At 41.2% G+C, this 25,620-nt stretch overlaps 1 protein-coding gene across 1 annotated transcript in view; it reads left to right on the forward strand.

Moving 5' to 3' along the window:
• Positions 1-22,655, forward strand: part of LOC310859860 (uncharacterized protein) — a 42,206-nt gene extending 19,551 nt beyond the window's left edge. Inside the window, 39 exon segments of the mRNA XM_083766627.1 lie at positions 7,965-8,183; positions 8,708-8,851; positions 9,491-9,647; positions 10,115-10,142; positions 10,265-10,376; positions 10,482-10,574; positions 10,686-10,749; positions 10,881-10,979; positions 11,083-11,186; positions 11,573-11,711; positions 12,033-12,151; positions 12,477-12,626; positions 12,722-12,892; positions 12,987-13,290; positions 13,794-13,858; positions 13,977-14,064; positions 14,149-14,266; positions 14,354-14,477; positions 14,672-14,808; positions 15,222-15,477; positions 15,914-16,156; positions 16,427-16,603; positions 16,685-16,830; positions 16,986-17,076; positions 17,169-17,558; positions 17,943-18,069; positions 18,209-18,327; positions 18,425-18,621; positions 18,796-18,979; positions 19,072-19,237; positions 19,716-19,840; positions 19,974-20,282; positions 20,420-20,623; positions 20,720-20,845; positions 20,952-21,122; positions 21,215-21,319; positions 21,443-21,538; positions 21,889-22,023; positions 22,554-22,655. Coding sequence (XP_083622753.1) covers positions 7,965-8,183; positions 8,708-8,851; positions 9,491-9,647; positions 10,115-10,142; positions 10,265-10,376; positions 10,482-10,574; positions 10,686-10,749; positions 10,881-10,979; positions 11,083-11,186; positions 11,573-11,711; positions 12,033-12,151; positions 12,477-12,626; positions 12,722-12,892; positions 12,987-13,290; positions 13,794-13,858; positions 13,977-14,064; positions 14,149-14,266; positions 14,354-14,477; positions 14,672-14,808; positions 15,222-15,477; positions 15,914-16,156; positions 16,427-16,603; positions 16,685-16,830; positions 16,986-17,076; positions 17,169-17,558; positions 17,943-18,069; positions 18,209-18,327; positions 18,425-18,621; positions 18,796-18,979; positions 19,072-19,237; positions 19,716-19,840; positions 19,974-20,282; positions 20,420-20,623; positions 20,720-20,845; positions 20,952-21,122; positions 21,215-21,319; positions 21,443-21,538; positions 21,889-22,023; positions 22,554-22,571 — 5,820 coding nt within the window. The 3' untranslated portion in view covers positions 22,572-22,655.
• Positions 22,656-25,620: the final 2,965 nt, after the last annotated feature.

A 25,620-nucleotide genomic window follows, 5' to 3' on the forward strand; every position in this document is an offset into this window, starting at 1 on the left:
AATATGACCATAATGGAAACAGTCCCAGGGGCTTTTATGTGTTACCAACTGTTACTGTACTTCCGTGCTGATTACATATTTGACTAATAAAGTATTCAACCAATCAATCCATGAGAAATGTTATGTGCAAGTGAAATCGCAAATACTATGGTGCCATTGGGTCATGAAAAACAATAGTGGCCATCCTCTGAGGAGGGCAGTCTAGTATTTGAGATATCTTTTGGGAGTAAAATGTATCTTTGTATTTTAATTGTCTTAAATAGTAAATATAAAGATAATGGAAATGAACAATGTCAATTGCCATCAAGGCAACAACACAACAGTGGTGATGGTAACATGTGTCACGCAATGTATCATACAGATTTTGTTTGTAATTCTATACCGATTAGCCTATTTTCCAAATAAGAACAAATATGTCTCAAATCATGCACCCATAATGACCCCAAATTTGAATCATATATGGAGGGGCCTCTAAAAAAGAAACCGCACAGCCGAAAGCAATTTCTCTTCGACCCATGGGGACTACCATGAACGTGACAGAAGTATTTTTGGAATCAGTCCAAATTAGGTGCATGAACTCTGGAGGCATGTGACAACGAGCACATATAAGGAAAGTACCAATTAGACAAGGTTTATAAAACACTGAGAGAAAGATTCTTTAATCACAGATTTGCCTTTCGGTATAATGAACGCACCAGAAAATGTCATATGTAGCTGCATGGCTGCAGCTCTTGGGAAGTGTCTGGGAAAATTAAAAATAACAAATGTTCACGTTGTACAAGCTACACTACATAATTAAGCCTTTAAATGTTCAATATAACTCAAACCGCCGACAATAGAGCGAAATGGCCTTGCATTAGAGTTAAATTCAAAAGATGGCATTTTCAGCATGAGAGAGCTTTACCTTCAAAATCAGAACATCTTATAAAATGTATTTTAGAAGTACTAAGCAATACATATACTGTGTATAGTCCATCCATTCAGTCCATTCGATGCAAAACTAAATTACCATACCTGACTGTAGTGGGGGAGAGAGTGAATACAAATTTTTATAGATTCTCCGTAGGCAGTGAAATAATTTTCACTTTTAATTTTAATTTAACGGTGGATCCCCTGTAACCCTCTCAAGGACAACATCCCCGGGACCCACATTCAGGACCACTGTTCTCAAACCACATATCACCTATTTTTGAATATACAGTACAAAGTATAAAATAGGGATGAATGTTAAAATTTTGTGATAATAATCCAAATATACAAGGTAACTTGCAACTAACGTTTTCAAACAATAGTGTAGCAAAATAAATAATTTGCCTCTGAGATGCAGTGGAGTAAAAGTATAAAGTATTGAAACATGGAAATAGACAAGTAAAGTATACAAGCGCCTCAACAGAGCACTTAAGTGGGAAGGGAATGCACTTTCGGTAGTTACTTGTCACCACTGGTGATTATGAGCGGCATAGTAGTTACCTGAAGGAATGGTACAGTGATGGACTCAAGCTGACGGAAGGGTCTATTTCAACAGTTGCTCTTGGTTGTTAGAAAGGTTGGGACCTTTTCATGATGTGAATATGCCCCCGCGGGTATGACAAATGCCAGTGTGGAGCCGAGTGCTTAGTTATTTTGAGTTGAGGCTACGTCAGGGTGTGGTTGTGTGTGTGTGTGTGTGTGTGTGTGTGTGTGTGTGGCCCCCCCGGTGTCAATAAGAGCAGAGTTTATGTCAGTGTGCACACCACCATGATAAGTGCAGTTCACACCAAGCAATATGACTATAAATATAGTTGTTTTCGTTTTAGTTGGTGGTGTGGGACTCCGCTTGAGTTAAGTCCGGGGACACCCAGGGGTCCTTGATGGGGTTCCAGGTGGTTCCCAGCAAACTTTATTAATAGGCTACAAAATCCGAATCATTTTAATCGCGATATCCATATTTTATATGTCGGTCATTAAAAAATAGCAGGTGCCAGGGGTCCCTGGCACCCGCATATCATTTTGGGTGTCCTTTTGGCACGAAAAAGTTTGAGAACCACTGACTAAACCCTCTAGTCTTAGTGAACAGGACATGAGTTACAGCTGTACTCGGATTGTTTTCACTCCGCAAAATGTTCTCCCCAGAATAGGCATGCTTGCAGGGTTCAACTGGTCTTAAGGGCTATTCACACCAACACACTATATCGGTCACCATTGTCTTTAGCTAGTTGTGGTGTGGACTCTGCCATCCACAATGTTTTTATAGTTATAGCTATAGTGCTTTGTGTGAATCTTTTAAGTTTGCTCATTTAGGCAAAGTTAGCAGTTTTGTGTTGTAGTTGTAGTGTTTTGGTGAATAAAACTTTCTTTTTTGCAGCCGTTTTTCCCACATCTGCCTACCTGCCTTCCTGGTCACTCTGAGCAGGCTTCAGAGTTGCTAAGTCTGCTTATTTGTGGGCTTGTTTCTAAAGTGTAGTTGCTTATTTGGGCTTGCTTGTTGTTTAAACCAGTGGTTCTCATTCAAACATTTTCATGTCAAGGATCCCCAAATCTGAATATGTATTGTCCGACGGCACCCCATCTAAAAATATTTTGTGCAAGGGACCCCCCGTACCAGATTTCCATCCATCCATCTTCAACCACTTATCCGGAATTGGGGGTAACAATTCCAACAAAGAGCTCCAGACTTCCCTTTCCAGAGCAACATTAGCAACTTCCTCCTGAGGGATCCCAAGGCCAGTGTGGAAACATAATCCCCCCCACCTGATCCTTGGCCCTAGGGCAGGGTTCCCCAATAGATTTTCCTCAAGGGCCATATTTTGACTAGGGTACCAGGCTGGGGGCCGAGTCGGCACACGCAAGGTCGAAAATTTCATTTTCAGGGCAAGACCCCATTTGAAAAGGATGCCCAGTTTGACATGCATAGGCTACTGACCCCCATTTAATGCCATTTATATCTGGGATATATATTCTTTTGAAAATAGCAGATTTTGGGCTTGTTTTTCTACATCTGGTTTGCTTGTTCCTCTCCTCCTCTCGCCCAAAGCTCCCTGCTGACAGGTGTCGCTCCAGCCTTTAGGAATAATGTGCGGTGACAAATACCCTCCCACCCTCCATACATGGGACAATAATGTTGTGACGCTCGAAAGACCTGGATGCACATTGCACCGCAATAGTGGGCAGGCACCTTACCACTGGGCCACCAGAGTGCCCGAAAGATGTATTTCTAAGCAACATAATTCCCATAGCAATTGTGTTTAGATCCCTTAATTCTGGGAGATAGGGCTATTATCTGTTGTAAGGTGTTTGCTACCCCAAAAAAACTAATTAAACTACCCAAGTTACACTAATACATTTATAGAGATAAATCTCATCTCAATCAACAAGCTCATTCAATTAAAGAAGAAAGAAAAACAAACATGTAAATATATTTAATCTCAACCATGCACATTAAATTAAAACAAGTGGAATTACTGTTGGATTTATTTTATATATTGTAATTCACATTGGATAGAAATTCACATTTACATTTAAGTTTAAGTTTAGAATAGACAGACACTACATGGCAGCAGAGAGTAACTACTGCAATGAAAGAATTGACACATTTTAAAGACAGTAGCCTCAAGTTCCTGCTATCAAAGGAATCAAGGATACAGTATAGCGTGGGTCATGCCATGTGTCATGTACACAGTATGATTGTTGTGGAGAAAAAAAAGGATGAAAAGCATAAGTTGTGCCCCAGGCTAATCTTATTTAAAACTACACAATGCAACTTTACTCTCTAGTCCTGAAATGTTTACCATTTAGCTAACAGAGCCTGCCTGCTTGCTCAGGGCATACATTGTCAAAATTCGTGTCAGATCCTGCAGTTTAGGTGAGACATGACCTTTGACACTAAATCTAAATCCCTCAATAGAAGAGCAGGGAGACAAAATGCAACCACCCCAAGTCCCCAATTGTATAAGTTATATTCTATAACTATAAACATACTCTACCATACAGATTTGACAAAATTACATTTTATTAAAAGAATAGTTGCATACCGGTAGTGTTCTAATTTAATCGTGGAACCCTGTATCTAATGCCAACAACTCATATTTACTGCTCACAATATGGCTGGGTCATAGGAGGTCTTCTTCATTCCCTGAAGAAGACCTCCTAGGTCGAAACGTTGGATAATAATAAATATACAGCATCGTGGCTACGTGTGTGTGGCCTTTTTCTCATTTCTACTTATTTACTGCCTTAGGCCAGCACCTCACCAACACTGGTGTGAGCCCTTTCCTGTTTTGTCTACTGGGTCAGCGTGTTAACATGGATCAGACTTAACAACTTTAACCCTATAACTTTAGTTGACAAGGTGTCCCCTACTATAGGTCTAGGCGTCTATACTTGGCCCACTCTTGTTTTTCTCTCCAACACCCGAAGGGTTCTATGTGGTTAAGAGACGCCTTTTGGGCTGTCCATGACATTCAACCCATCACTCCCACCTCCGCATACAGAACGTTCTAAAATGTGTTAATTGCTATCTGTTGATGTGTGTTTGTGAGGGAGCGGCAGGGAATGCATACCACACATTCAAGGCTAGAGAATGTCTTGTGTCTTATCCGATAACACTGGAGGCTAGCGTTACTCGATAAGACTCCGCGTGTAACATGATCCTCTAGTGTGAGCAGTTCAAAGACCCCGAAATAAACATCAAATAAACAAATAAAGGGCTACTTAAGTGGGGTTAATGATGAGTCACTTTCTACCAGGGCTGGACTGGGACAAAATCTCGGCCCGATCATTTTCACGTGAATTTGGCCCAGACCGGCCCACCACAACCAGCGCGCAGATAGTAGAAACTCTACCGCCCGCTCCGTTGAGGCACACACAAACAAACAAGCCCTAATACCACCACTTTTACAGAACAACATAAATGATACAAACCAAAAGACAACTACACTACCCTTTGTAGAGGGTTTATTTACTGATACAGGTACAGTGAAATTATCATGATGGCACTGGCAGAATGGCAGCACGCCCGGACCTTTCCTGGTGGCCTGCCGCCTATTGGCCTGCCTGCCTGTCCAAAATAATAATAATAGGGAATATGCCCGGTACGTCCTGTGGCCAGTCCAGCCCTGCTTTCTACAATTTGCATTGTCACAGCCAGAAAAAAACCCAGTGCTTTGGTAAACATAAAACAAATGTTCATGTGTGATACCAATTTCATCCAATCAGGAGAAAGAACACCTGCCTCAATTTTAGGCACACAGTTCCACACACAGTTCAGACAGTTCCAATTCTGTCTGCTAATTTTATTTCGTATATCCCGTTCTGTCATTCTAGTTTAATACTTAAGCTATACATAAAAAGGCTACAGATAGTTCACACTTCCACACTTACCAGATCAAGTGCTCAGTGCAAACAAACATGATGCTTTCTTGGATATTAACCAATAAACCTGGCTTAATAGTTCAGTTACAGGAGATGCTTTGATGGCCGCACACATAATTACAAGCAGGTGATTGGTTGGTGTACACCAGTGGTTCTCAACCTGTGGGTCAGGACCCCCAGGGGGGCCTCACATGATCTGTGGGGGATCCCCAGATGTCAGTACATTTTTGTAGACATTTTTAATACTTTTTATATATATAAAAAAGTAAAGAAATTAAATGAATAAAGACCATTATTGCATTGAAAGTAACCAACACACTAAACTTTAACAACTTGTCAAACATTGGCCAAATTGTCAAATAATACGAAGATGCAAATATTGTGAAAATAGCTGATCTACGAGCTCACAACGCAAACCGAGTCAGACTAAATGTAATGCCCTAACTCCTACAATACTAAAAGTTTAAGTGTTTGTCAGGGTGAAATATCACAAATGTTCAAAATAATGCATTTCATTTCATTTATAATCTAATAATATCTAGGTCTGGAACAGCAGCTGCCGTAGCATCCCATGCCAACCCATGGAACCCCCACTTTTATGCATGGAGTAATATGTGATTAAGGACTCATTCAATATTACCCGCAATTATGTCGGCCGGAATCCTGACAAGTAACCCCCTGATTATGTTTATATCAAGCCACTGGCAAGATGTCTGGAATACATTTAAACCACAAGATTGCCAAGAGGAAGAGCACCAAGTGTGGTGGCATTGTTGGAAATATAATCCTTATATGATATGATATGATATTAATAGAGTATAACTGGCAATTTTTTTAAAATTGATACTACTACTGCAACGTCATCAGATGAATTAAATAACCTTTTAAAGGCGTGAACTACTTTTAGTTTCTGCAACGCAAGCAATACGCTCTCGATATAAAAGGGGATGGGTCGTGAGGATGGAGTCACTTCAGAGGAGTCCGGGCATATTGGGGGTGAGTGAAACATCAGCTGTCAGCTGTGCATTAGAGATGCTACGCTGTCTGGCACTTTGTTCACTTCAGTATGACTTAAAAATGTATAATTGAATGAATGAATTGAATGTAAAATTCATAATAAGTAACAGAAAATCTGAATGTGCAAATATAATTATTTTAAATATAATTTGACAGCATACAGTATAATACTATTTTTAAATGTTTTGTTTGCTCTGCTATGTAAAATGCGTGTGTTAAAAGGGATTCATTTTCAATACTTCTGGTAATTTCATCGTCTACTCATACTTATGTGAACATCCCAGACAGTTTTTAAGTTGCTCAATTCAGTATTTAGTTATTTGATATTAACATTAGCTGCCCGGCCCCCTTTCCTATACAAATCCATTGTAACGTCAAACTTCATTTTAACCATGATAAGATTCATCGAAAACACCCGTCCTTTTTTCTGGTGACAGATATTGTCCTTCTAATATGTGGCGTGTTTTTTTCTTCATTTACCATTTTCATTTATTTTTAATAATTATGTTTTTCTAGAGCATTCTTTTCATTTACCCCAAAATATATATACATATATATTAAAAAGAAATGAAAACAGTAAATGAAAAAACGTCCCCTCATGTATTAGAGGGACATTATCAGTCACCAGAAAAATGAATCGATGAATTTATCATGGTTAAAATTAAGTTTGAAGTTACAAATAGGAAGGGGGCAGGGCAGCTACAATTAATCTCAAATATCTAAATACTGAATCGAGCAACTTAAAAACTGTCTGGGGTGTTCACATAAACCTGAGTAGATGATAAAATGACCAAAAGTTGTTTTGGAAAGTGAAATATCCCTTTAAGTGATTTGGCGTTAAAATGAAATTGAACTGAAATAAAAAAAATCTCCCTTAACAATTGTTATTCAACAATAATTAACATGGATTCATTCATTGGGATGAATATAATCTAATTTGATTTAGATGTACCAATTTGATGTATCTAAATGATAGAATAATAAAATGTATCACTCAGCTCATGTTATAAGTTATCAACATCTTCTGTTTCTTCAGACTTTGGGGTTGCACTGACATTCCGCTATTACTGCGTAGAGGGAAAACGTGAGTGTTCATTATTTTTCTATTAAAGGTTTTATGACATTAATTTTCATTTATTTTTATTTTTCTTTTTTCTTTTAGGTTTTATGACCTCAATTACACCCAAAAAACCTGAACTTTGAACATTCAGTGGATTTTCTGTGGTCTGAAGTTTTCTTTGGGGTTTGGAAGCCTTTTGAGCTACAATGAAAACAGGCAACACAGTGAAAACAGTGTCATCTGCGGGCAAATCCCATTGACATATATGGGATTTGCAGGGTCTTACATCACTTACTGCCGGCAAATCAGAGCACATGTTTGAGCCAGAAAACCCCAGATCACAGAAAATCTACTGAATGTTAAAAGTTCATGTTTTTTGGGTGCAATTGAGATTACAAAACCTAAAAAAAATAAAAACAATTCCAAAACCTTTTTTTGTCACAATCCCTTTAAAACAATATAAGAATAGTCCTACATAGTATACAGATCTCTGCTCAGTCAAAGAAGGCATCAACACCCTCCGTTTGTCTGTCAACAGAAAGCCGCCACCATGAGTACGGATGCGGAGATGGCCGCTTACGGCAAGGCTGCCATTTACCTGCGCAAGCCAGAGAGGGAGAGAATCGAGGCTCAAACGAAACCCTTTGACGCCAAAACCGCAGGATACGTGTCCGACGTTAAGGAGCTGTATCTCAAATGTGAGATTGTGAATAAGGACGGTGCCAAAGTCACCGTGAAAGTGCTCGACACGCTGCAGGTACAGGGCGGAGGTGGATCTCAAATGCAAATGGTGACACTCACAGGCCCCTTTTCCACCAGTTGGTTCCCAATGGGAACCGGTTCAGTTCTTTTTGGTTTTTAGTCCATGAGCCAGAGCTCCAAAATTAATTATAAATTGAGTGGGCAAAACCTATATTAGATTGTTATCACCATGAAACTTCCCCAATTCAGTACTTACACGAAGACAATGATTTATTGTATTACAAATTTTACATTATTAATTATGCAAATGAGGCATTATGTAGGAAAATATGCAAAATAATCGAAAATAAGAAAAAGCTACTACTGTGGAAGGCTTATCATGTATTCATTTACTTGTATTGATCCTATAAACAATTTAATATAGGTCAAGTTTTTCCCACCAATTTTGGAGCTCGGGCTCATGGACTAAGAACCAAAAAGAACTGAACTGGTTCCCATTGGGAACCAACCGGTGGAAAAGGGGTCACAGTGAAACTGACTGAGAGACATTCTAAAGCTTGTGTTCTGGTTTTCTTCTAGGAAAAAACTGTAAAGGAGGATGATGTCTCCCCTATGAACCCTCCCAAGTATGACAAGATTGAGGACATGGCCATGATGACCCACCTCAGTGAAGCCACTGTGCTGTATAACCTCAAAGAGCGTTACGCAGCATGGATGATCTATGTAAGTACAGTACACTACAGTACAGTACATTACAGTACAGTACAGTACAATTTGACCTGTAGATAGCAAATAAAGAATACAAATAGAGAATAGAGTATAGGCCTACTTACTGTACATCATATAGTCAAGTGAAAACCAAACAAAAACATGTGTATCCCTGTGTCCCCCACACAGCATTGGCATGGCCACAGTGTGTCTCGGTCGTCATGTGGCCAGCCTGCATGTGAGACATCTCAACTATGTGGCATATAATAACGTAATTATCTCTGACGTATGACTCCAAATGTGGACACAGTTTCAGCCGGGTCAAATCTCCACTATAACTTCCATTATGAGACCAAAGCTAATTATTTCAGTATAACACGTACAGATTTGGCACTGTTCAGTCCAGTGGGTTGCGAGATAAAATCTGGACCCACAGACAAACCAGACAGGCAGGCAGACAGAAAGGCAGGCAGGCAGGCAGGCAGAGCCTCTTACATTGGGCTAGACTCCTGCAAAGCCACGCAGGATAATGGTAAGTTCATGATGCTGAAGATAAGTTGATCATTATTTGATGCTACTTGCAGCCTGTCCCTGTATTCCCTGCAGCTCATATGGCATGTTGTTATAACGTTATCTCTCTCTTCTCCCCTTCAGACCTACTCTGGCTTGTTCTGTGTGACTGTGAACCCCTACAAGTGGCTCCCAGTGTACGACCAGGAAGTGGTAAATGCCTACAGAGGCAAGAAGCGTGTGGAGGCTCCACCCCACATCTTCTCTGTCTCTGACAACGCCTATCAGTTCATGCTTACTGGTATGTATACCAGTCAGGACAATGTAAAACAAAACATATACATATACTGTATATAGGCTATAGACTACTATAGTCTTTAACAGGGCGTCTCCGCCAAATCTTTTTGTGATGGGGAACATTAGCCGAAAATGTGAGTAGAGGGAACAAGGGAAGACGCAGACCAAGTAGCCTACAGAGTCAACGGTCAAGTTGACTAAATATTGAGGCTTTAAAACGTTAACTATCCGAAAATACACATTAGCATGAATCCAACTATCTATGAAATCTATGAAAAGGTTTAACCTGCAACACAGTTTTATACAATACTGCATGTAGTGGGGGGGAGTCAGGGGGACCCTTGCTGCTTCATCTCTCTTATTAGCTAAGGGGCCCTTGGCCTGTAAAACATTGAAGACCACTGCTATAATGATTTCATACAGTATCGTATAGAGGAGAACTAAAAGCACATTTACTTTAACCTTTTACAGATAGGGAGAACCAGTCTGTCTTGATCACGTAAGTTCCTCATCTACTGGTGCATTTAATGAAGACAATTGAAATCTAATAATTGGATTACAATGTAAATTAGATTCTAATTCACTAACTGCATTTCTCTGAATCTATGTATTTATAACCAGCGGTGAGTCCGGTGCTGGGAAGACTGTGAACACCAAGCGTGTCATCCAGTACTTTGCAACAGCAGCTGGTTCAGGAAAGAAGGCAGAGGTCACCACCTCCGGCAAAATGCAGGTTTGTGTACAGCTGTTCTTACTTTGAGCAAAATTACAACTTAAGTAATTATGAGAGTGATATATAAGAATACTGAACCAATGTAATATTTGATGATATATATAGGGGTCACTGGAGGACCAGATTATTGCAGCCAATCCCTTGCTGGAGGCCTATGGCAATGCCAAGACTGTGAGGAATGACAACTCCTCCCGATTTGTAAGTGCAAAAGCAATTTCATGTTATGAGAAAAAGTTTAGGATGTAGAGGGGTGCCACAAATTGCATTGCATCAAACAAATGACTACAAATGTTGCTTATATTAAAACAGGGTAAATTCATCAGAATCCATTTCGGCTCAACGGGTAAACTGGCCAGTGCTGATATTGAGACATGTAAGTATGAAGTTCACAGATGATACATTATATATCTGCCTTCATTAGAGGATACTATTTTGAGTTATGTACGTGACTTATATAATTATATTATTATTATTATTAACAGTGATGTACATTAATGCTTATAGATCTGCTGGAGAAGTCCAGAGTGACCTTCCAGCTTCCTGCTGAGAGAGGATATCATATCTTCTACCAGATGATGACCGGTCACAAACCTGAGATTGTTGGTAGGTTGAACCACTGATAATGCAGATGAGGATGATGAGGATGCAGATGATTAAGTGGTAACATGAGTACAAACTAACGCTTAACACATGAATTCCTTTTCAGAAATGTGTCTGATCACCACCAACCCCTACGACTTCCCGTTGTGCAGCATGGGTCAGATCGCCGTGCCCAGCATTGACGACAAAGAAGAGTTGATGGCCACTGATGTCAGTACACACATTTTACCGTGATTTTACAGGCATAGCACTAGATTATTATTTTAATTTTAAGCCTAGATTAAAATAAAGATCCTGTTGAATTATGAACATAAAACCTTTGTTTCCACTGCTATGCCCCGTGGTGTGTGCAGTCAGTTTGCTCTGTAAAATTTATGTTCTAAAGTTATGCTTTGCCAATCTCATAGGTCATATGTGCCTCAAATATGACGTAGATTTGTGGCAATGCAAACATTAAATGCCATTGACAATGAAGGGGAATATGTAGACAAGCAAACCAGCTAACCAATCACATACTGTACATTCAGTTGTTCATGAGATGATGTATGATGATAAGAGTGCCCCTCACTTCACACAGGTGTGATTTTTTATTACAGGATGCTATCGACATTCTGGGCTTCACTGGCGACGAGAAGGTGGGAATCTACAAGTTCACTGGTGCAGTGATGCATCATGGGGTCATGAAGTTCAAGCAGAAGCAGCGTGAGGAACAGGCAGAGCCGGATGGCAATGAGGGTGAGCATGATCTTCAGTCGAGGAACGGTTGTTCTTGTTTGAATAAGTTCAGTGGTTCTCAACAATTTTAGTTTCAAGGACCCCCATAACTCTGAGTGTACAACAGGTCCATTTGGTTCCATTTGTACACTCTCAGAGTTACAGACCTGTGGGGGTCCATTTTGTTCCATTTGTATACTCTCAGAGTTACAGACCTGTGTAAGGGTCCAATTGGAACCTCATCATGGAACCCTGAGGGTCAATTTGAGAACCACTGGACTAGATTATCAAAAAAAAAAATCCTCTATTCTATATTAATTCTATTTTTATGACTTATTTTAGTGGCCGACAAGATCGCCTACCTGTTGGGCTTGAACTCTGCAGACATGCTGAAAGCTTACTGCTACCCCAGAGTGAAAGTGGGAAACGAGTATGTGACCAAGGGCCAGACTGTGCCACAGGTGAGTAGATACATTATTTTCTTGTTCTGATCTCATTGTACGTTATTATTATTAACACAACATACCATCAGAACTCTAATCTCTTTGCATGTATTGTCGGAAGTGCAATAAAAAAAAATTCCATGCCATTTGTAGCCATTTGTAGCCTATTATTGTTGCTTGCTTTGTACTTCTAGTAATTTACATTACTATGAAATGTGATTTTTTTTTCACATGCTTGATGTTGGATAGGACTTCTCTTTTCCATTCATTAACATAAGATTTATTTAGAAAAGTGGTGGATATTTTAGAATAAAAAATATGGATAACTTTACTATTTCTTTAGGTCATGAACTCAGTGGGTGCCTTGGCTAAGTCCATCTATGAGAAGATGTTCTTGTGGATGGTCATTAGAATCAACCAGATGCTGGACACCAAGCAAGCGAGAAACCACTACATTGGTGTGCTGGACATCGCTGGTTTTGAAATCTTTGACGTAAGGGGCATGGACTAGTTTTAGGTGGCAGACTAATTCCTTTTGTTACAATCACTTTAAGACATTACGCTAATCATATTCCCGTACACTCACAGTTCAACACCCTAGAGCAGCTGTGCATCAACTTCACCAATGAGAAACTGCAACAGTTCTTCAACCACCATATGTTTGTACTGGAACAAGAAGAGTACAAGAAAGAGGGCATCCCCTGGGAGCTCATTGACTTTGGCATGGACTTGGCTGCCTGCATTGAGCTCATTGAGAAGGTAATATACATCATGTCGTGCTTAATGGAAACATTCTATTAAGGTTTATTTGATTTTTGTGAATGATTTTTCCTTTATCTCCTCTCTTGCAAAGCCCATGGGAATCTTCTCCATCCTCGAAGAGGAGTGCATGTTCCCCAAGGCTTCGGACACCACCTTCAAGAACAAGCTGTACGACCAGCACCTCGGGAAGACCAAGGCCTTTGAGAAGCCCAAACCTGGCAAAGGCAAGGGCGAGGCCCACTTCTCCCTGGTCCACTACGCCGGCACCGTAGACTACAGCATTACAGGCTGGCTCGACAAGAATAAGGATCCTTTGAACGACTCTGTGGTGCAGCTGTACCAGAAGTCTTCAGTCAAACTGCTGGGCACTCTGTACCCGATACCGGAGCCGGAAGGTAAGAACAGTTGACTTGATTCCAATTCTGACACCATGTCGTGGTATGGGCACAATAATATGCAGAAGGTTTATGTTCATGGGTATGTAGGATGAGGGGTCTACGTATGTTTTCCCGGTGGGAGCTCCTCACTGGCATGTGAGTCAATAGGATACAACTTACAGTGACAACACAGAAATGTGTGCGGGGTGGATCCAATTGGCATAATGATTACATTGCGGGGAAAGGGAAACATAGCTGGTTACTCACATTTGTGGGGGAAATAAATATATATTTTGTCTCCGCAATAAAAATAGAAATAAATAAGGGGAAACAATCAAATCAACTTGACAGATTCACTAAATAATTAATGAATATATACTGAATATGTAAAGAAGTGAGGTATGTTTGTTTGTGAATCATTCTTCTGAAAAACTATTTCTATGTATCTGACTAAAATACAATATAATATACCTGCCAAATTTATCAAATGACGAATCTGCTACATTCTAACAAATGAACAGACAACACAAAGAAGGGAGCTAAGAAGAAGGGCGGTTCCATGCAGACTGTGTCTGCAGCGTTCAGGGTAAGAATTAAGCAATAACACTATATTGTCTTGTCATTATATCTTATGTGGAATTAAATAGTATATTTGCTTTTCATGAATAATAGGCGTATACGTTGGTTGTATCATGTCTCTATAGGAGAACTTGGGGAAGCTGATGACCAATTTGAGGAGCACTCATCCTCACTTTGTGCGTTGCCTCATTCCCAACGAGTCTAAGACTCCAGGTAAACTCAAAGCTGGAAATGATTGGCAAAGTCATTTAAAGCAACTATTTGTGTCATAATAATCCTGAAACAACCTCTTCACAGGCCTGATGGAGAACTTCCTGGTCATCCACCAGCTGAGGTGTAACGGTGTGCTGGAGGGGATCCGAATCTGCAGAAAGGGCTTCCCCAGCAGAGTCCCCTATGCTGACTTCAAGCAGAGGTATCATTAATTACTTTGTTTTTCAGCTTTAGGTCCATAACTATTACATGAGGAGCGCCTGAATGACTGTGAACCTTCACAAAACAGGTACAAAGTGCTGAACGCCAGCGCGTGTCCCGATGGCCAGTTCATGGACAACAAGAAGGCGTCCGAGAAGCTGCTCGGGTCCATTGACGTCCCTCGCGATGAGTACAAGTTTGGGCACACCAAGGTAAACACACTGAATCTGAGGTTGTAATATCATAATTATTTCAATAGAAAGGTTGCATGTTGTTACAGTATGATGATGTATAACCCTCATGAGATCACAGGGACCCTAAAGGTTTATACGGAATAAACAAAGGAATAAAGTAGGCAACTACTATAGTCCACAGACTCCACACTAACAATAATTTCATTATTTAGGTGTTCTTCAAAGCTGGTCTGATAGGCGTTCTTGAGGAGATGCGAGATGAGAAGCTGGCCACTCTGGTCACCATGACCCAGGCTCTCGGCAGGGGTTACGTCATGAGGAAGGAGTTTAAGAAGATGATGGAGAGGAGGTATGGTGAACTGAAAACATAACGTTGCAAACATAAACATAACAAAAAACGTGACATTAAGTCAAGCACAGACAGTGTAAATCATTTAAGTATGATGCAAGGTATGATTCCGTCGACGGAATGTCAGATATTGTGCACTGTGATTGGCTGCAAAGTGTGTCATTTTGCGCCGTGATTGGCTGAGAATTGCGTAATGGGTGTACCACGTGACAGAGGGGAGAAAAACACTAAATCAAGTAGGTTTTTACCAATGGCGGGACAGAGGACAGGGAAAACCGCTAACAGCCTTGTCAGATAAACCAATATTGAGGAGGCCTTTCCTCAAAAGATCAGTAAAAAGGCGGAACAGGTTTATTTGTATTTTTTGTTTGTATTAATAAGGTTGTTCCGTTACTGCAACTGTTTTTCCACAGAGAAGCCATTTACAGCATCCAGTTCAACGTCCGCTCATTCGTCAATGTGAAACACTGGCCATGGATGAAGCTGTACTACAAGGTCAAGCCTCTTCTGAAGAGTGCAGAAACTGAGAAGGAGTTGGCTGAGATGAAGGATAATTTTGAGAAGATGAAGGTTGACCTGGCTAATGCCCTGGCCAAGAAGAAGGAGCTGGAGCAGAAGGTGGTGGCTCTGGTGCAGGAGAAGAATGATCTGGCGATGTCATCACAATCAGTAAGTATACCTTTCCAGGGAGTTTTGCTTAGGGCTCAGCAGAAAGCTCCAGACATCCCTGTAGTGGCAACATTAGCCACTTCCTCCTGGGGAATCACGACTACGAGGTGTTCCAAGGCCAGTGTGGAGATATAGTCCCCCAATTTAGTCTGACAGCGGGTATCCTCCCAGTGGGACATGCAGGGTAAGGACTTCCCCATAGGGAGACTCCCGGGAAGCATCCATAATAGATATCCGCTCCACCTAATCTGGCTCCTTTCCAAGTGAAGGCTCAGTGGCTCGAATGACCGTCTTTCTCACCCTCTCTCTAAGAGAGAGTCCGGCCATCTGTATCCGCTTGTATCTGCGATCATAAATTGTATCTCTTATCTTATATCACTCATCCACAACAAAATATTGACATGTTTCCACCCTTATTTCTTTCATTGATACTCAGGAACTAGATACTCTGGCTGATGCTGAGGAGAGATGTGAGGGTCTTATTAAAAGTAAGATCCAGATGGAGGCCAAGGTGAAAGAGGTGGCTGAGAGACTGGAGGACGAGGAGGAGATGAACGCCGAGCTGACCGCCAAGAAGAGGAAGCTGGAGGATGAATGCTCGGAGCTGAAGAAGGACATTGATGACCTGGAGCTCACCCTGGCCAAAGTGGAGAAGGAGAAGCACGCCACTGAAAACAAGGTTCAGGATCATACCCTCTAGTGGTCTTATCAAGTTATAGTACAAAGATGTTCTATTTATAACAGACCTTTTTCAAAGGGGGCCAAATCAAAGGGGACCAAGATGTTTTGGCCATTATCTCTGGAAAAGTAGGTCCAATCTGTTCAGTTTAAAAGCGTGTTGGATGTGTGAGTGTGAGGACATTAAGGATGTTGGCTGCATATTGGCAAAATTGGGCCAGACTTTGGACACCTCTTATTTATAACGACACATTGTGTTCTGCTTATTCAGGTGAAGAACCTGACCGAGGAGATGGCGTCTCAGGACGACACTATTGCTAAGCTGTCAAAGGAGAAGAAAGCTCTTCAAGAGGCCCATCAACAGACCCTGGATGACCTGCAGTCAGAGGAGGACAAAGTCAACATTCTGACCAAGGCCAAGGACAAGCTGGAGCAGCAAGTTGACGATGTGAGTTTCAAGTGAGAAGTGAATCGGATGTTTTGGACACACATTGTACTGACTAAATTAGAAACATGTATTATTGTGCAGCTGGAGGGTTCTCTGGAACAAGAGAAGAAGCTCCGCATGGACCTGGAGAGAATCAGGAGAAAGCTTGAGGGGGATCTGAAACTGGCCCTGGAATCCCTCATGGATCTGGAGAACGATAAGCTGCAGGCTGACGAGAAGCTAAAGAAGTAATGTTAACAACACTATGAAATAGAATGCAGAGATACCTGTAGAATGACAATAAGATATGATGTACTACTGTATAATGCATGTAGTGTATGTACTACCTAATAATACTTCTAGTAGAATGACACAAAGATATGACGTATATTGTATTCCACAGGAAGGATTTTGAAGTAAGCCAGCTTCTGAGTAAGATTGAGGATGAACAGACAATGGGGATTCAGCTACAGAAGAAGATCAAAGAACTCCAGGTATTTTAATGTTACTTTTAGTGTTTATTTTTAAGTAATAGTAATTTACGATTTTCATACAGTATGTCAATCTAATATAATTAATTTGAAAGGCTCGTATTGAAGAACTGGAGGAGGAGATCGAGGCAGACCGCGCTGCTCGGGCCAAGGTGGAGAAGCAGAGATCCGACCTCTCCAGGGAACTGGAGGAGATCAGCGAGAGGCTGGATGAGGCCGGCGGAGCGACCGGCGCTCAGATCGAGATGAACAAGAAGCGCGAGTCTGAGTTCCAGAAGCTGCGTCGTGACCTCGAAGAGTCCACCCTGCAGCATGAAGCCACCTCCGCCGCCCTGCGCAAGAAGCAGGCCGACAGTGTGGCGGAGCTGGGCGAGCAGATCGACAACCTCCAGCGCGTCAAGCAGAAACTGGAGAAGGAGAAGAGCGAGTATAAGATGGAGATCGACGACCTGGCCAGCAACTTGGAGGCTGTGGCTAAGGCAAAGGTATGCTTATACATAGTTCTTGAGAAAAATACTTGTTCAATGAACAAGTATTGTTCATTGTCTATTCGAGTGCTCCACACTCCACGTACCTCACACGAGAGGCGCCCCACTTCTTACACCAATGTCGCATTTTGTGCAATGCCCTGAGCTGGGATCGAACCCAGATCGCCAACTCACCATTCCGGCACATAACAGGCAATGCAAGAGAGGAGCAAGTCTCAATGCATTTATAAACAGGCCAGTGTTTTATCATTTACAAAATGCTAAACATAGTAGTACACCATTGGTCATTGACAGAAAGTTATAGAATATCGAACTACTGTAAACAGGAGCAAATAGAGTTGTAATAAATGATCATTGAATCTGTCCAATGTTAATGAACAGGGAAATCTCGAGAAGATGTGCCGCACGCTTGAGGACCAGCTTAGTGAAACCAAGTGCAAGAGTGATGAGACTGTTCGCCAGATACATGACATTGGTGTTCAGAGAGCAAGACTTTTGACAGAAAACGGTAAATGAAATCTATGTTTGTCACTGTTACCTGACAAAAATACATAATGAGAGATAATGCATTGCTTCACAATTAACAATGGCCTTTTAGTAATGGGTATTCAGCAAGATTTACAAATAATATTTCAATTTCTAACTAGGTGAGATGTCTCGTCAACTTGAGGAGAGAGAAGCACTTCTCTCACAGCTCACCAGAGGCAAGCAGGCCTTCATCCAACAGCTTGAGGAGTTGAAGAGACTGCTTGAAGAGGAGGTTAAGGTGAGGAGCATTTCAACTTTCAAAAATAAGTAAAGTTTCCTGTTATTCTGTTATTGAAAATTCAGTTGACACTAATTGGACAATTTTCTTTTTACAGGCAAAGAATGCCCTTGCCCATTCTCTGCAATCATCTCGCCATGACTGTGACCTTCTGAGGGAACAGTATGAGGAAGAGCAGGAGGCAAAAGCGGAGCTGCAGCGTGCAATGTCCAAGGCCAACGCTGAGGTGGCTCAGTGGAGGAGCAAGTATGAGACCGATGCCATCCAACGCACTGAGGAGCTGGAGGAGGCCAAGTAAGTCATCTGTATTCTTATAGACTATCAATAATCACTATGTATATGACATATAGGGCATAGTAGTGGTGGCCATTTTGTAGTTCCACAGAAAGAAAGCCCATTCATTTTTTTGCCATGGAGATTTCCGAATTGTCCACAACAATTTGATTCCATTCAAAACCGATCCAACAGGAAGAAGCTCGCACAGCGCCTTCAGGATGCTGAGGAGCAAATTGAAGCTGTGAATTCCAAGTGCGGGTCTCTGGAGAAGACCAAAGTGAGACTTCAGGGTGAAGTGGAAGACCTCATGATCGACGTGGAGAGGGGCAACGCTTTAGCTGCCAACCTCGACAAGAAACAGAGGAACTTCGATAAGGTGCTTTGACATTCATTATGTTATAATATTAGCCTACATTATAATAATCATATTGGGGGCAATTTACACATTTTCTTACAAATGCTGTGCAGATCTTGGCAGAATGGAAGCAGAAGTTCGAAGAGGGACAGGCTGAGCTGGAGGGATCTTTGAAAGAGTCTCGTTCTCTCAGCACTGAGCTGTTTAAGGTGAAGAATTCCTACGAGGAGTCTCTGGACCAGCTGGAGACCATGAAGCGTGAGAACAAGAACCTACAACGTGAGTTTTCAATACATTATGTTTTCAATAACCTTTGCATTCAATAACCATAACCTTGATCCAAGGATAGTGTTGTTACTGGGTAAAGTAAATTGGCCATAATTTTAAGTAGTTGGTCTCAAAGTTTGTTTAATGTGTGTTTAATGTTCAAAAGGATTGCCATGGGCACACTTCCCAGACATTGCTCCTGTTTTGACATACAGTATATAGCAATGTTGTGTCTCTAGTTTTTTAGTGTATTATACATTTAGTTAGTTTTCATGTATTAGCTTTTATTGGTCGTGTTATTAGACTTTCCTGTTTTTCCCTTGATCCCCTTAGTTAGTGGGTACTGTGTTTATGAATGTTACAGGTCTGTCCCTGTAATTGTCTTGTATGTATTGTTACTGGCAGAGCTGTGTTACATTATTTTGCCATTTATCTTGGCCAGTTCACACTTTGAACAGTTTCCTCATTGATTATGTTCAATCTACTGCAGAGGAGATCTCAGACCTGACTGAACAGATTGGTGAGACTGGAAAGACAGTCCATGAACTGGAAAAGACCAAGAAGCTAGTAGAGTCAGAGAAGTCAGAGATCCAGGCGGCCCTCGAGGAAGCAGAGGTAAAATCTATAGGTTCCAGACGAAGAATGCCATTGGGCCAATGTAGCCTACTAGATTTGTTGCAATATGTTCTATATTCAAACAGTGGAGCCGCAAATGCTATTACACTCATAAGTCCATACTACTTTTTAGGGTACTCTGGAGCACGAGGAGTCCAAGATTCTTCGTATCCAACTGGAGCTCAACCAGATCAAGGGCGAGGTAGACAGAAAGCTGGCAGAGAAGGACGAAGAGATTGAACAGATCAAGAGGAACAGCCAGAGGGTGATTGACTCCATGCAGAGCACCCTGGACTCTGAGATCAGGAGCAGAAATGATGCCATGAGAATCAAGAAAAAGATGGAGGGAGACCTGAATGAGATGGAGATTCAGCTGAGCCACGCCAACCGCATCGCTGGAGAGGCCCAGAAGCAACTGAGGAACGTCCAGGCACAGCTTAAGGTACAACACATAGTAGTTAGACAATTATTCAAACTGTGGAACTGCTCTGAAGAATGAAGTGGCCACTTTCTGGTGTTGCAGGTGTTCCTCATAATCATGATGACCTACCTGACCAATTCAAATGTGATTGATTACAGGATGCCCAACTGCACCTTGACGAAGCTCTCAGAGCCCAAGACGACCTGAAGGAGCTAGCTGCCATGGTGGAGCGTAGGAACGGCCTCATGATGGCTGAGATCGAGGAGCTGAGGATGGCTCTGGAACAGACGGAGAGAGGCCGCAAAGTGGCCGAGCAAGAACTGGTGGATGTTAGCGAGCGTGCTGGACTGTTGCACTCTCAGGTAAGAGACAATAAAAACCAAACACTAAAGACTGAAATAAAATAGTTTACATTCATTCAGACATAGTTACATTGTTAAACTGCATCTTTATTTTAGAACACAAGTCTTATTAACACCAAGAAAAAGCTGGAGGTCGACCTCTCCGCGATCCAAGGTGAAGTGGAAGACTGCGTTCAGGAAGCAAGGAATGCAGAGGAAAAGGCAAAGAAAGCCATCACTGATGTAAGTGTTATCCAATCTACACAGAAAACCTAGTCATCCATTATGCCAGGCTTACTGTAGTAAATACAAACATGCATTCGTGCATTACAACAAACGTACTTTCCAGGCTGCTATGATGGCGGAGGAGCTGAAGAAGGAGCAGGACACCAGCTCTCACCTGGAGAGGATGAAGAAGAACCTGGAGGTCACAGTGAAGGACCTGCAGCACCGTCTGGACGAGGCCGAGAACCTGGCCCTGAAGGGAGGCAAGAAACAGCTCCAGAAACTGGAGCAGAGGGTAAGATGTAGTTTATACCAACTTGTGGGTATATACAGTCGTCAAATTAAATCAGAGTAAATAACTTCATAGTGCATAATTCAATTCTGAAGGTGCGCGAGCTGGAGGGAGAGGTCGACGCTGAAATGAGACGTGGAGCAGATGCTATTAAAGGTGTCCGCAAATATGAGAGGAGAGTGAAGGAGCTCACGTACCAGGTATCGTATTTCATGTTCACTTCACTGTGTTCACTTATGCCATTCCATAATAGATTGCAGGAAAATGAATCAAAACTGATAATTTCACTCCGATTTCACTCTAAATACACTCTGACTCTGTAGTCTGAAGAGGACAAGAAGAATCTGGCCAGGCTTCAGGATCTGGTAGACAAACTGCAGCTGAAGGTGAAGGCCTACAAGAGGCAAGCTGAGGACGCGGTAAGAAGAAGTTTGAAGTTTGAACACATCCTCGTGTCTCATTCATTCTTCCTTTTCCCTCTACTTTTATTAATTTCAGTTTATATACTGGGAAGAAATGTTTATAAATGACGCGGGATGTATTAAACAAGTTAAGAAAAAAATATTACATGTATTGTACAAACCTGCAGTAAAGTAAATAAAGGGCAAATAAAGAATTGTGCTAATGAGAAAATGCCAAGGCTATTTCCTGTGGGCCCATGCAGGACTCTCATTCACACACCTTACAATTTTCTGCTTTTGTGTTTCTGTTTCTGTTTGGACAATAATTTGAAATGTTTAGACTTTGAACCGTCTCCATCATATTCTAGGAGGAGCAAGCCAACACCCACCTGTCCAAGTGCAGAAAGATTCAGCATGAGCTGGAGGAGGCAGAAGAACGTGCCGACATCGCTGAATCCCAGGTCAACAAGCTCAGAGCTAAGAGTCGTGATGTTGCCGGCAAGGTAAATACATAAAGTATAAGAGTCGTGATGTTGGCAAGGTAAATACATAAAGTATAAGAGTCGTGATGTTGGCATGGTAAATAGTACATGCCAGTGTCGATTTTGTCGACTAAACCTACAGATGGCCAATGCTCGTTCTCGACAACCTTTTTTCACGGATGAAAACTAGATTAGTACTATGCTATGATGACTAAAAACGATTACTAAATTTACTGACAATTTCGTCAACAAATAAAAACTAAAATGTTGTGAACTTGTAGATTGGCTATTTTCAAGCGTAAGATCAGGCATCACGATGCCACCAACATTTTAGTCAACCAGACTAATACAAACATTTCAGATGACTAAAACCAGTCTAACATTAAAACATTTCAGATGACTAAAATATGACTGGAACAATTGCTGTCAAAATCAACACTGATACATACATACAGTATGCAATATGAAAGCACATCATGCTGATTAACTGAGATTTAATCCAATATTTGTGTTGAATATAGTGTAATAATAGTATATTCCTATTTCCACAGGGAAAAGAAGCCGAATAAGTTCTACAATCAAGCCGCTGTGAAGTGTCATAAAATATGACAAATGCATTCAAAACACAAACAAGTCATAAAATATGACACTGCATTCAATAAACCTTTTCAAGCAATGTGTTTTGTTCTGTTTTCATTATCAGATTGTCAGATTTGTATTCTACATCCAACTCACACTATAGGCTATGCACCGTTTTGTAATCCCTTTGCAAAGATACATAATTTAACGTTTTTCACTGGGAATAACATAAATATTTCCAAGTGCCAAGACATGGTTTCAATTATAAAATCATTAGTATGCAGTAGGTGCAAATTGCAACTGTAAAGCAAGTTTTACTTCATGATGTGGAATACATTACCGTATACATTTAAGTGATGCTTCTAACTAAGCGGTAATACTATTGAGCTTAGACATTTGGGGCTGTATTTTGCGTGTTTTAAGCACCAGGTCTTATTCCCTAACTTGAGTAAACTAAAGACCTGGAGGCGTGATCAATGCTCTTTGGCCACTCAGAATAGCCAAATGGCATTGATCACGCCTCCAGGTCTTTAGTTTACTCAAGTTAGGGAATAAGACCTGGTACTTAAGACACGCAAAATACAGCCCTCAGACTCCCCCTTGACCTCACAATGTGCAAACGACAAGACGATGCGACTAGTATACAAGCCATAAAACTTCAAGATCCCCTTAAAAAAAGCAATTACATCCATTTACAATTGAGGCATTAGTTTAGCAGACACTCTTGTCCAGCGTGAATTATGTGTTCAAGGCGAGAGTAAGTGTCATGAACCATAGTCAACAAACTGTTGTGATTGACAAAAACATGCTGATACATGAAGTTAATTTGGGTCATTTTGTATTGTCATCCTAGTAATCATCCTCTCTTTGAGGTCTACTTCACGGACGCAGGGGTTTCAGGGGAGAGCACAAACTGCACATACAGTAGCCTACTGTACAGTACAGGCGAAGGCAGCTTCAAGACTCCAGCTGATGTCGTGTTAAGCCTGGCACTTTAGCTAAATGAGTATTGAGTGTCTGTGGATACAAGGTTGTTGAGGGGTAGGATACATAATATTATCTGTTAGAGTTGGAGGTGATAGTACCAGCTGGGAGAAAGGGGGATTGGACTGGACTTGAACTTTGCATTCAAGCTAAAAGTAGATCTAACATAATAGCGTGTGAAAAACAGGTAGCAAACATAGCAATAAATTAAACATGAGACCGGTCACAACCACTGGCTAACTATGGCATCTATCTGAAATGGACAATGAAATGAAATACAACTAGAAAAAGTGTCACAGGTCTACTCTCCACCAGGAGGATAGAAGTGTGTGTGATGTTTGGCAAAATGTTTAGGAGTAATATAAACGTGTGTGTGTGTGTGTGTGTGTGGGGGGGGGGGGCTGTTGTAGCGCCACTATGACGCTGATTTGAAAACAGTGGCATTTTTTCCTCAGCCTAGCTGGGAATAATATTAGTCACCAAAATCAGTATGGTTCATCTGCCAAGTTGAAAGGGACGCTATGCAGAGCACATATCTCTCTCTCACACACGCATGCACGCACGTATGCACACGCACGCACGCTAGCCACCAAGTCAGCATTTGCCTTTGTCTTACATTTGTCTCGGGTAGTCATATCAGGACAGGCAGCAGAAGACAGTGGCCATGGGAATAGAGGGAGCAGCTGTGCATTTCTCAGTCACCATCAACAACAAAGGTCAGGGTCAGAGAGAGTGAATGCAGAGCCTCAGTCAGCCTGTGCCTCATGGCCAGTTTTACATGGCATTCTCCAGGGGACAGAGAGCCAGCAGTGCATTTTTGTTTTGTTTCTGTGTGTGATGAACTGACATTGTTTATAAGAAAGAAGCTGCCATTAAGACCAAGACCAATTCTACCAATGCCTTCTAAATCAGTAGTTCTCACACTTTCAAGAAAGCAGCACGAAGTGACGCAATGTGAGCTTTACATCGGCTATCTTTGAATAAAATGACATGGATGCTTTCCTGGTTTGAATGGCTTCATTATCTTTAACCCATTCTGGACGGGAACCCCATTTGGTCTTTAAAGCGTTACACTTTAGCTATTTTTGAAAATGTGGCTGTGCTGTGTGCTGTATATTATTTCACAGCGAACGTTTTTAACTCAAATCTTTGCTTCTGGGGGGTCCCTGCATGGAACAACATATTTTCAGATGGGGGTCCGCGGCCAAATACAGATAATTCTGGGGGTCCTTGACATGAAAAAGGTTGAGCAAAACAAAATGTATTTTTCCAATACATTTGTATTGAAAATAAAATAACATGCAGCATTCATAAATTATCTTGCAACTTCTGCTTTTCAGAAATAAAACAACATTGCTGGCTACATACTGTATCTATACTGAATCTACCTGGTTAATTGTGTCAATGTTTATTGTTGGCTAGAATGGCTACATGTTTACCATGTCTGAATTTCATCCATGAGGCAATCTTTTTCCCAGGGACTATATTTTCTCAAATCAACCCATCCTGCAATCATTCAATACATTAAATGACGTAACTTTGTACAATAAAGGTGGACCACTCGATATGAGTTGCAAGATCTCCATTATAAATTGAAATTTTACAGTTTGGCTCGGCACCAAATAAAGCCACAATGTTAGAATACCAATCGCAAGGACAAGTCCTTGCAAGTCAGTAGCCTAAGTTGACTTTCATACTGCACTGAATTTTTTTTTATTTTTAAGTACGGCCCCTTTGGGAGAGCAGTCACTAGAACCAAGGACGGGTATTTTCAATGAATCTAACGTGGTTAAAATGGAGTTTGAGTTACATTTGGTTTGCATATGGAGGCGGTTTCCAGTCAGCTAAAAATAATTAATATAAAATATCTGAATTGATGATGAAATGACCCCCAAATTTTTAAATAACCCTTGAATTATATTAATAAACGATGAATACCCATTTTATGGGTATTCGTTAGGGTTAATATGTTTCAACACAGAATCAAATGTTTTATGGTGATAATTCACCAGGACCCTGGATGGCTTGGCTCCATGTCTCTATGGATGGGGATTC

This window comes from Protomyctophum parallelum (assembly GCF_964188405.1).
Source record: "Protomyctophum parallelum genome assembly, chromosome: 6".
Taxonomy (NCBI): Eukaryota; Metazoa; Chordata; class Actinopteri; order Myctophiformes; family Myctophidae; genus Protomyctophum; species Protomyctophum parallelum.